The following is an 11,968-nucleotide window of genomic DNA, read 5'->3' as shown; positions in this document are numbered from 1 at the left end:
GCTGCCGCACATGGCCCCGGGTAACCCCCCGGGGGCGGCGGCGGGGCCCGGAGCTGCCTCCTCCAAGGGCAGGGAGGAAGGCAGCCCTTCTTCTCCCAGAGATATGGGCTATTTGCATTTTAAATGACTCGGAGCACGCCCCTAACACACGGTATCGGACTGGAAAGTTTGTCCTCCGGTCTCCGGAACAACAACAACAACAAAAAAAAATTTTAAAAAATATGTATTTGCTTTCGTTCAAATCCAGCAGAAAGGCACGGTGATTTTCCTGGTTGGTTTGTTTTGAATAACAGGAAGGTTTCTGGTCTCATCTGGCATGTCTGTTTTTCCATCTATTATTATCCTATCCATCTACCAGCACATCTCCAGCCTCTTCCTGTATAATCTCTCCCTCGGTGTCTTGATGCACGCTCCTGTCCCCAGCTGCGAATGTGTCCTGCTCTGCCTCTGCCCGCCTGTCAGGCGCAGGTCTCTGGGTCTGTAGGTTGGGCTTGCTTTTGCTTTTCGTACATTTGGTGTATCCGTGCTCACGGCTTTAGTAAGAAGTCGCTTACAACCAGGTGACTAAAGGGGAGTTAAAATGAGGAAGTGAAGCTGGCAGGGGATTTCTCTTCATTCGGAGGCGATGCTTGGGTGTCTCCTGTCATCGGGCAGCCTTTCCAGGGTGTCTCTGAGTGACCTGGCAGGACGAGGGTTTTTCTGGAAGGAGGCTTCTTTCTGTTTTAGTTTTGCTGGTGCAAGTCTTCCATTCTTCCCGTTATTTATCAAACCATATGGTAGAGAGTAGGTTTCTTCATTGCTCTCTTTTCTGGAGGGAGATAAAGGGAATTGGCATCCTTATGCCCACTCCCAAGATTAATATAAACACTTTTGTTTGCTGGCAAGAACAGTTTCAAATGTGCAAGAACAGTTTCAAATGTGCAATGCTTTTATTTTTTTAGGGTGCCTGTTTCTAGGCCTGCACAGGTACGGAGACTGGATGCGTTCGCTGTTTGCCGCAGCGGCAGGGAAGCGGGCACGCGGCATTGTTTTGATGGAGTTGGGACATGTTAGGAAAGTCTCAGAGAGGGCACCGCTTGTGTGGTTGGAAAACACAACTGTCTATTTAGATCTTGTAAGAGTCTTTCAGGATATAATAATTCATAAGGAGTGTAGCAGTGTGTAGTGGATGTTCGTCAACCCTGTTTTTAAAGCTTGTTCATAAACCTAGCAGTGGTGTGGTGTTTCGATAGGTTTTTATTTCTTAAATGGAAACAAACCACTGTAGGGAATCATCTGGGTCATCTAGTCTCATTCCGTGCAATCACACACTGGGTTTGGTATCTCTTTGTACTGCTAGGATATCCGCAAAACCAAGGTTACCTTTTGAAATGATTGTACAGTTAAAGAAAGAACCCTCTATTTTTTTTAAACTTACATTATAGCTACACATTAGGGCTGATTCTTAAAAATATCAGTACCATTTCTGTGCCAATTGTTAGAAATCTTATCTTTCCAGTAAAAAATTTAAAATGTCAACAAAAACATCTGATTGGAAATGAAGACTCTAATAAGATAGTTAAGAACATTGACAAATCATATTTTCAACTCTGCCTTACTTATGTTCTGCATTGTTCCTTGTTTTCTTCCTTTTTGAAGCAGTGGGCACAGAAGCTCACACTGGCTCCAGCTGAGTGCTTGCTTTTGGCCCTAAGCCCACTGCTAAAGATGGACCCAAGGCAGGCTCCTCTGTCATTGCTTTCATGTAGTTTCTATTTTCTTATGCGTATGCCTTGGCTCATCTTGCAGTCAGCTCTTTCGGTTTAACTCTACAGTTGTGTTCGTTTTCCTGGCTGATGTGGAATAATAGACATTAGAGAGATGGAAAGAACCTATTGCGGGTCGTGTTTGGTCCATCCCCCAGGGAACATCACAGGATTGCTTCCAGCAGGATATTTTCAGATGCTTTGTCCAACCTAGTTTCAAATGTCTCAAGTGACTGGGATTCCATTCTAACTGCCAGCTTGCATTTGAAGGTGGAATAAGGAAGATATGATTTGTTTTTTCCTAGGAGACTCCTATACCCTCATCTGAGATGCATAGCCTTACTTCTTACCGCTATCTTTACCAGCCTCTGTTGCTTTAAACCCACCTGCGTGGTGGCTAAGAGCCCATTCAGGGTCAGAAAGGCTTCCTTCGGGACTCACAAAGACCATCCTTGGACGGTTAGAGGGAGAAGGTGACTGAAGAAGGTGAACAGTCTTCAAACAACATTGCCCCATCAGAGAAGGGAGCTGATTTTAAAGAAGTGGGAGCTGCGGCTTGCAGAGGGAGACCCTGAGAGCATCAGTAGTGATGTAGAAAGCAAGAGGGACACATGGTATAGCTGGATAAGAACACCAATTTTGTTGGGTTATCAGATGGAGAGTTAACACAGAACCTGTTCCCAGGAGTAGTCCTAAAAAGCCTGAATTCAGTGATCTTGGAAGCATGCTGCGAAAGGTTGCCACGGGATGTGACTTACAGACTTGAGGGTGTGCAGCGTAAATGGGAGTTTTGCTTGGTGTCTGTCTGAATTCTCACCGAGGTGATTTCCTTCATGATGCTGAGATTTTATCTTAGTCCTAATTATGGTTAAGGTGCTTCATAGCCATTCATTTGATAATTTTACATTTAGATCACTAGTGACACTTGAAAAGTTCAGAGGTAAGAAATTGCTCCATTTGTGTTTGCTAGACCAGAATTAGACACTATTTATGAAGCACTCCATTCCCACTTAGGCCAGGTTTTCGTAGGAATTTTTCGTACTGGGCATGAGCTTATTTGAAAACTTGAATAAATGTATAACACTGGACCTCTTGCAAAAGGCTGTCTGCTGTTGCTGGATATGGAAACTAGAAAGGGGAATAAAATGCTGCATAGATGTAATTTTTGGTTTTGTCACCCATCTCTGATAACAGCTCTGGCAAACTTCTATATCCACTTGAGAAATTAAGCAGTCGATTTAAAAATGGTCTAACGAACTCTCTTTGCTTTTCTTCCAGCTTGCTATGGAATTGTCCAGGTTCCTACCGGACCCTGGTTCTGTCGGAAATGTGAATCTCAAGAGAGAGCCGCCAGGGTGGTGAGTACAAAGCACGCTTGCACTTAAACTAAATAGGTTCGTTCGGTGCCCTTCGTGTCTCTGCTGGAAGCAGTGTGGTCCACTGGCAAAAGTGATAGAGCCTGGCATTCCAGCACTGCTGTGATTATAATCCTAGCTCTGCCTGTAAACTGCTATATCTTGTTTATACAATAGGAATAATTGCATCGAACCATTTTATACAATCCTATTAGCCATCTTGATGAAAATGCTGCCGGAGGTGCTTTTAAGCAAGTTATCAGTGACAAAATTTTTGAGTCTACAGACCTCAATCTTCTCAAAAATAATTCCTCTAAAAGGTGGTTTCCCTGCTGCTTTTTCTATTCAACTCCTCAGGAAGTTTTGGAGTGGAGGGAAGTTGGCATCACCTGAGATGCTGCTCCACTGTCAGAGTTACCATACTGACTGACAGGATGGATTGGCATTCATATCTCGCAGCAACAGTCTCCTGCATGAAGCCTTCTGAGTTTGTAAAACAGCAGAGAAAATGACAGGAAGCTGGATCAGGGTTTAGTTTCTGTCTAAGTAGCAATTCAGCAGTATAGAACACTTTACAAATGTTCTTAATTAATTCTGGCATTTCCCAGTGAGGCAGGAAAGTGGAAACAATCAGGCCAGGGCTGCCTCTTAGGTCCGTCTATGTGGCAAAGTTATTTGTGCAGTAAACTAGGCTGTGAGTTTATAGCACACCAGCTGCTCTGCCATAACTTCCCATGTGAGCCCTTATCAGATATGGCTGCACCAACCAGCTGCTGAGGCGCCGGGGTGCAGATCTTTAACATGTTAGTTATGCCATGGATGCTGCTTTTGCCATACAGTGAATCCAAGATAGCTTCCCCACTTCGCTCTCTTAAGGATGGATTTAAATTAAACTTTGGCTTTCCTTGAATACAGAAGGCCTCACTCAACACAAACAACATTTATTAATGCCTGCACTGCCTTCTGAACTGGTTTAGCTAAACCTTTTGTAAAGTACACACCTAGTGAAGCTGATGTAGGTGTCCTCTGAATCTGCGAATCTGTGCAGGCCTGAGCAAATAGCGTGCTCTGTCTCAGCTGGGGTCTCTGCTTGCTGCAGTACAAAAGTTTAATCTGTTTCACAGATGGGCAAAGAACTTGGCAAAGATGAGTGAATGGGGGAATTAGGTATCTGTACCATGCTTTCTACATTGCATTAACTCATTCCTCATTGGAAGTGGGAGTGTAAACAAGACCAGACTTTCAGACCTGAGCTCTCTTCATCGTAAGATGCTGCTTTTATGTGCACTGCAGTAAAGAAGATCAAATGTGTCTTTGAGTGGTTTTACATCCTGCAGATAGTTTCATAGCAAAGAAAGGAATTTGGATTTCATGGGCCTCTTCCCCCCGCTCTCCCAACCGTGTAGGCAGAGAGAAGCTCTTCAGCACTAGCTACAATTCAATGTAAGCTATATTTAATACATGTACATGCAAGTCCTCCTCACCTGTGCTCAGTACAAGGTCTGTAACTTTTCACTTGCACGTTATACACTTCAAACTGCCTCCAAGGTATCAAGAAAACAATACCCCCGCAGGTGGCTCCTTATTTAACTCGCCCTGGGTGAAATCTGTTAGACAATGCGTGGTGGGCTTCAGTCATGCCATTCAGTCCTGTGGCATTCAGCCCTGCTACTATAATAACTGAACAGTGATAATCTTCCTTCCTAAGCAGAGCTGGGGATGATTTCCTATCTAAATCCCTCACCTTTTCAGTTAAACACCAGCAGTCATAGCAACAGACACACAGATGGGTAAATACTTAAAAAGAATCTAGTTCTTTTGATGTAGAGAACAGCATGATCAGAGTAAGGGAAATGAGTCAGGTCTTACGAGATCTGTGCGTGGCTCTGTTACTAAAAGACTTTGAATTTGTGCTCCGTGGTCCAGCGAGGCTGGAGCGTGTGGCTCTGCTGCTGCCCTGGGGTTTCACTGCACCTCTCTGTGCCTGGCTTTCTCCAGCTGTGAAGGGGGCATTATCAGCCTGCAAACACTGCCTTGAGGATCTTGAAGGAGAGATGCTGCTATTTGAGCGCTAAATCCACTGACAACAGCAGGGTGAATTGATATTCGTATTTGTTTCATAATGACTGTGAGGCAAACTCCTTTGAAAAACAACAATGTTTTTCTTCCCACATCTGCCTTCATAGAAGAATCTTAAAGCAGTTTACAAGCTTTGTCCATAACAAACATATTTATTGGCTAAATATTGATACTTTTGCTTTGAAAATGAGATACGGAGGCATGAAGAATATTGCACTCCTTAGTGAGTGCTTTGAAACATGGGTCTCCTGTTTTCTCCTTTGGAGAGATGGACTCCATCCCCTCTTCAGCTTTGGAAAGAGAGCTCAGGAGCCCTAACTTCAGTCAGCAGGTGTAGTCGCTTGGTGGTAGATCCTGGAGTTAGAAACCCCAGGGGGTCAGGAGCTCTAACCTTACCCATCACAACCTGGTTTAAATCAACCAAGCTCTGCTCTTTTCCCAGAGTTGAAATAAAAACCCCGGAGACTGCCTTGGCCTATGCAGGTTGAATAAAAGGAAGAGGTACCGCTAATCCCTGCTCATAGCCCCTCCTCAGATGCTCAGGTCCCTAAAGGATGCTGTGGACGCTATTGTGCTTACAGTAAGCAACTGAAAGCCCATCCACTTTGTAATCAAATTGTCTAGGAAGCCCCGGTGAGCTGCAATGGCCGGAGGGCACTCATGTGAGGGATCATGTGAAGGCTTTAGCTGTCATTTCGAGGCAGGGCTATTAAAAGTCTTGTGTGGGGCCGATGGAGCTGTTAACCCCTCTTGTTACAATCAGAGCTTTGCTAATCGCATGGTGGGAGAGCCGCTTTGATCTGAGGGGTGGAGGGAAGAGCGAAGGGGCCTTTTCAAGTGCAAATTTCTTATTACAGTGTCTCAGTTAACCCAGTTCTTTTTCTGTCTTGGCTCTGCCGGGCTTTCCATAGTAATTGTGAGAGCAGCTCTCCAGCCCTCTGGCAGCCCGGACCTAACCAGGAGCAGTGAGAAACACCTCCTGTGGTCATCCATCCGTATTTCAAACTAAGTTGCAGGGAAAGCGAGATGGGCTGCTGACGATGGCACTGGTCTTTGTCCCCTCATCGCTTATTTACATGTTATCACAGGGATTTCGTGCTTGCCAAAGGTGCCTGTTTGACAGCCCCGCACGCTTGACTCCTACAAAAGCCTTGGAGGATCGGGCTGAGCCTCCCTGCTGCCCATAGCATTGCAATCCTATTTATTGTGCCCGTCTGTCCAGGAGGTAAAACTTCAGCAGAGGAAATCTTGAGCTTGCTTGAGGAAAACCACCTCTGTGGAAGGTCCTTGGGGACGGCTCGGTGGCAGAGGCTTTTGCTCGTGGCCAGTTATTACTCAATACGTTGGTGTTTTTCGGGGCGTGGAGCACCTGCCCCGTTGCGCTCGCCAGAGCCGAGGGATCACAGTGAAGCGCAGGCAGGCAAGAGTGCCAGGTCCCGCACACTCATAGCAGCACAGCCCGCCGTCTCGCTTTGACACCAGGCACCTCATTGCAAAACTTTCTGATGAAGCACATTTTTTCACAGAAAAACAGGGGGTTTTTTGTTTGTTTTGGTTTTTTTTAACGAATCAGATGTTTCCACTAGGGGAGGAAAAGGATTGCACCTTGCAGGTTTTCAGGCCTTTTTTTAAGTCAAACAAAACAAAAAGCACATAGAAATTTTCCCTGAGTGATGCCATGAGAAGATGGTGACCATTTTCAGACGCCTCAGCCTGGGAGGAGCCCTCAGGGCCAGGAGCGCGTTCCCCCATGCGTGGCAACACGCCCCGAAACCGCACCACCTCCCACCAACGCCTCAAAAGGGCGTTATGGCCGGGGGAGAGCCCTCACGTAGCGATCAGCCGATGTGGAGGCCAATGTCGGCCGGACAGGGCTGAAATTAGTGAGGGAGGAAAAATGAGCGCAGGGCCTTGCCGTCCGCTGTGAGGCGAGGAATGGCGCCGAGGGCCGTGGCGCTGGGTTTCCCTGGGTCTCGCCATCCTGCCTGGCCAGACCCTCCCCGTCCCCTCTCCAGGTGTGCGTGGCGGGGGGTGAGGCCTGTCCCTGCCCTGGCTATGAGGGAGACCCTTTGGTGGGTTTGGGGCCATTGCTGGCCTTGGAGGCCTCCCTGCCCTGGGGGCCTGGTGTGAGGGGCCATCTCCCGAGCGGAGGGGGCTCATCTCAAACCACCCTGCGGCTGCTGGCCCCCGGTGGAGGAGACAGTGTGTCTCTCCCTCACGGTTTTCCCCAAAAGCAGCCATTAGTGACTGGGCATGGAGAGGGGCGCAGAGTCGCTCCCGTCCCTCACAGCCTGTCATGGCGCCGGGCCTGCAGCCTCCCACGCAGCATGGCAGCGCTGAGGGAGCTTCCTCCACCCTCGCGGGTGGCAAGGACTCTCTGGTGCCGACGGTCCCCTCATGCCTTCCCCGTCCCACCTCAGCCCTCCCTGGGGCCGGGTCTGGGGGGGAGCAGGGTGCCCAGCCGCCAGTTCCAGCCATTGGGGCCGGGCTTGCCATGGCCCCCCACACCCCGCCAGCAAAAACATCACGACAGCCTCACCCGCCTCTCAGGAGACTGGAAAAAATATCGCAAGAGAAAGAGGGAAGGAAGGAAGGAAAGAGGCAAAGATAGATAATGGCTTCTTTTTATTTGCCTTCTGCTCTCTGAGTCATGGTTTTCGGTTTTACTCCCCAACCGCAAAGACTAAAACTTTTTTCTTTAAAAAGCCCCATGAAGGTCAAGGTTTGCTTGTAGCCCCATGGCTCTTGGGCTGAGGCTTTAAATACGTCCTTGTCAGACAGGACGATATTGAGCTGTGTCAGAGTATCTTTTTGCACCCAAACCGCTCTCAGCCCTTCTTCCACTTCCTCTCTTTGAAAGCAGCCCCATCTTTCATAACCATGTTGTAAATGAATCATCTCTTTTCTGGCCCTGCGCCCCTGGGAGTTAGATTAAACTTGTTGTTTCTGCTTAATTTCAAGAGATGTGAACTGTGTCCCCACAAAGATGGAGCCCTGAAACGGACCGACAACGGAGGTGAGTACCTCTGCGCAGAGCCGGGTATGTCGTGCAGAGCCTCCAGGGACTCGGCAGCTGTCCCGGGCACAAAATAATTCATTTCTGAGCCTATGTCACCAGAAAGGGAAGGCTGGAGGCTCCAGAGGAATGAAAACACTCTGCCTTTTTCTTACAAAACGTCACTTTCTGAAGCCTCCATGGCGAGAAGACCTTTCCCTGGGGGGGAACCTGCCTGACCTCTGACTGGCATCGAAGCACAGCCCCTGAAATGTGCAGTTTCTTGAGAATCAGTGCACGATCTGGCATTGTTTACAGAAATGTGGAAGTTGTCGAGTTATTTGCTGCACACTTGCACAGCAGCAGTGTGATCCTCAGGTTGACAGAGCCTCAGCCTTGAGTCCCCATCCGAGAGCAGGGACCAGGACGCAGTAAAGATATTTTTCTCTGCAGGACTTATCTGCTCATCATTGATGCTTCTCAGCCTCTGGTGCTGTGAAGTACTGTGGAGTCTGATTTCAGTTGTCAGAGCTCGCAGCTATTGACGCTACTGGCTGTATAGATCAAACTTAATTTGTCTCAAAATCTTATTTTTCAGAAAGGCTTCTGTACCTACCTGCCGCTTACCGTACATAGAGAATTAAATTAGGAGGTCTTTATTATGATAGATCCCATATTTATAGAAGAAGCGCTAAGTCCAGTATATTTTGTAGAAGCATCTGCTAGAGCTAATCATAAGTGCCAAGAGCCTTAGTGCAATAGCACAAGTATCGTGTTGGGGGATTGTTTTATAATAACATAGCATCTTCTTCCAAACATGTTATTACATGGTTTGGTCAGGTCTGTGTAGACAAGCACAAGAAGTGTTACAACCATGTCACTGTACAGAATTATATAGCCCAAGTACTTAGAGTGCTGAATGATTCTGTAATCATGGAGTTTGGTTCCGCCTGCCCAGGTGAATCCGTCCTAATTCTAGCTAAATCCTTCCAGTGCAGTAGCTATACCGGTATGGATCAGCCCCCAAAGGCTCCTGACCTTCAAACTTTCTCAGTTCTGTCCTGACCAGGTGGAATTTCAACTTACACACCTGACTTGGGAAGTGTCTTGGTGGATTTAGATTTTAATCTAACTTGGCTTGCTGAAAAAGAGCCTTCTTTAGCCACTGATAACAGCCAATAAAGGGAGCTTTGTTTCCAGTGGCATGGGACTACACGTCAAACCTGTCCCATCAGCATCATTTACTGCTTGGGTGCTTTTCCTGGGATTGGTTAGGTCTTCAACTCTGGGTTTCAAGTCCTGAGAGGGTGCTTTTAAGAACGATGAGCATTGTACATTTCTTTTCCCAAAGAAATCTCTGCTTTCTTATTTAATCTGGAGCTGGTATCAGTCTGTTTTTCACCCATGAAGGATTTGATTCCTAACCAAGTTACAACAAGCAGTATTTCAAATCTAACATCTAACTTAAGTTGGCTCCCTTCCTACACTCTCTTCCTTCTCTCCCTCCCATGCTTGTTTGCAGCCCTGTCTGAGTTTAAGACTCTTCTGGGTTGCCCCATGTGAATCTCCGCTCTCTGTCTTGTTTGCTTCCCCAGGGTGGGCCCACGTCGTCTGTGCTTTGTACATCCCAGAGGTGCAGTTTGCCAACGTGCTCACCATGGAGCCAATTGTCCTGCAGTATGTACCCCACGACCGCTTCAACAAGGTAAGGTCATCTCTTTCTCCTGCTGCCCCAAGTGTACTTGGCCCGCCTTGACTTTTTGGGGTCATCTTATTCGGCTACGTCTCCTGTCCAATTTATTTTAATACCCAGGTACTCAGATTCCTTTAAAAATAACTAGCAAAGTAAATCCCCATTCCTGCAAAAAACTTTTTGGTCCTCCATTTCTCTCTTCCCCAACTCCCTGCAACTTGAGCAATCTCTGCCTTGGAGTTGCATGTTGGTTGCTCCATATTTCTATCTGACACAGTTGTTATCTGGGGAGAAAAAGAAGATGCGTGGGTTTTGTGCATGCCACTGAGCTGTTGTCATAGGAGGGAGATGACTGGACAAAGAGTTAAGAGTTCTTGAAGGCTTTGCCTCCTGGTGAACAGTGAGAGTGGAGTAGACGTTTTGTCTGCCTCTCTGAGTGAACACTTCTCCTTGTTTTTGCAGACTTGCTACATTTGTGAAGAGCAGGGCAGGGAGAGCAAAGCCGCCTCTGGAGCATGCATGGCCTGTAACCGACACGGCTGCCGGCAAGCTTTCCATGTCACCTGGTGAGTTCCCCCCAGCATCACCCCAAGAATAGCCCCAGCTATTGGTTTTGCTGCTATGGCTTTGAGGCCACAGCAAACGGGTGGTGTGGCGAGTTGGGCTAATCACCCTGGGTTTATTTTGTGCAAGGGGTATCTCATCCTTGCTCAGTTTGTGAGGGGAACTTCCCCAGGAAGGCTGAGGTTTCACCAGTGAGCCTTCCCTGCTGAGAACAAGGCTGGGGATTTCCCTAAGACTGTGTGGAATCCAAGAAGAGAGGAGATGAGTCACAACCCAGGAATGTTCCTTCTCCAGCAGAGCACATGCAACAGTATCATCTAGATGATGTGATTTTAAGGGCTGATATCCTCATGTACCCTCGCAGCCTGAAAACAACATTGCCTATCAGCAGAACAGGGAGATTCCCAGCTTTACATGGATTCCTTGCTCGTGTTATGTCTTTTGTTGGAACTGTTACTGGTCTCTCAGGCCTCTCTTAAGAAAAACACAAATTGCAAGACAATCTGGTAGAAAAGTACTGACAATTTTGAAGATCTTAATATGAATTAAAAATAGACTGAGCTTTTTTCCCCCTCCTTGCATACCATTTGCCAAGTAGAACAGGAAACTTCAAGACCCTGCCTGGGCATCCTGAACTATTCTTTGCCCTTTGATGGGATATGTGGTCTGGTTGTAAAATTTGCTTTATCCTCCTCCTAATTGCATGTATTTCAGTGCCCAGATGGCTGGCCTCTTATGTGAAGAGGAAGTCCTGGAAGTCGACAATGTCAAATATTGTGGCTACTGCAAGTACCACTTCAATAAAATGGTGAGTTTCTTCATCCCTGCAACGGAGTTTTTTTGTCACATATAAGGCATCATCTTCATCCTAGATTGTATCTGCGCTCAAAGCAGTGAGAAATGCCAGGAACACATAAGCAAGGTCTGCAGCCTGCTTCCCTTTTCAGCCATTCAGTCAAAGTCATTTAGGAGTAAAGCTTAATTTATGTTTTGCATTTCTATAGCATCTTTAAACCCATTTTCAAAGCTAGGGGTTGAATTCTTCCCATCTGTTTTGGCTTCCCTGACCCACTCTGTATGGCTGAAAGATAAGTCCCAAGAAAGGAGAGCAGCTGTGATGTTTGGTGCTCCAGGGAGTTAGGGGTATAGCTCAGGCACCCTAGGCAGGAGGGTGTAACACAGAACAGCCAGAACTTCTGCCTGAGGACAGAGACAGCCCAGAAGAGACATGGAGTCGTTCACTGTTTGAGGGGTATTTGGGGCAAAGGACTTTCCCCTATTAATTACAGTACCAAGAGGAAAGAGAGGAACCCTTTTCCTGTCCTGCATAATTAGTAGACACCTGCTCTCCCCCCTCCAGCAAAAAGGAAACTTGATCCTCTCGCTACAGCTTTATGTCTCAGTGGCTCCTTTGTTGCTGGTCTTTCCCACTTTCCTTGCTGCTTATCAGTGCTGTCACGTACAGTGACTGATGTCTTGAGCTTCCCCTCAAAGTCAAATTGGAGGACACCTTCCCTGCCCTTCAGGTACCCTCAGT

The 11,968-nt window shown here is 47.1% G+C and overlaps 1 protein-coding gene across 1 annotated transcript in view; it reads left to right on the top strand.

The window, feature by feature from the left end:
* Positions 1 to 3,023: 3,023 nt before the first annotated feature.
* Positions 3,024 to 11,968, top strand: part of MLLT6 (myeloid/lymphoid or mixed-lineage leukemia (trithorax homolog, Drosophila); translocated to, 6) — a gene marked incomplete at both ends in the record, with an annotated part of 32,565 nt that continues 23,620 nt past the window's right edge. The window contains 5 exons of the mRNA XM_009572065.1: positions 3,024 to 3,103; positions 8,141 to 8,195; positions 9,770 to 9,879; positions 10,330 to 10,433; positions 11,146 to 11,239. Of these exons, the coding sequence (XP_009570360.1) occupies positions 3,024 to 3,103; positions 8,141 to 8,195; positions 9,770 to 9,879; positions 10,330 to 10,433; positions 11,146 to 11,239 (443 nt within the window). The remainder of the gene's footprint in view (positions 3,104 to 8,140; positions 8,196 to 9,769; positions 9,880 to 10,329; positions 10,434 to 11,145; positions 11,240 to 11,968) is intronic.

The sequence above is a fragment of the Fulmarus glacialis genome, unplaced genomic scaffold (genome assembly GCF_000690835.1).
Source record: "Fulmarus glacialis isolate BGI_N327 unplaced genomic scaffold, ASM69083v1 scaffold14642, whole genome shotgun sequence".
Taxonomy (NCBI): domain Eukaryota; kingdom Metazoa; phylum Chordata; class Aves; order Procellariiformes; family Procellariidae; genus Fulmarus; species Fulmarus glacialis.
The sequence above is the reverse complement of the archived record's forward strand: the minus strand, read 5'-3'. Positions and strand labels throughout refer to the sequence as shown.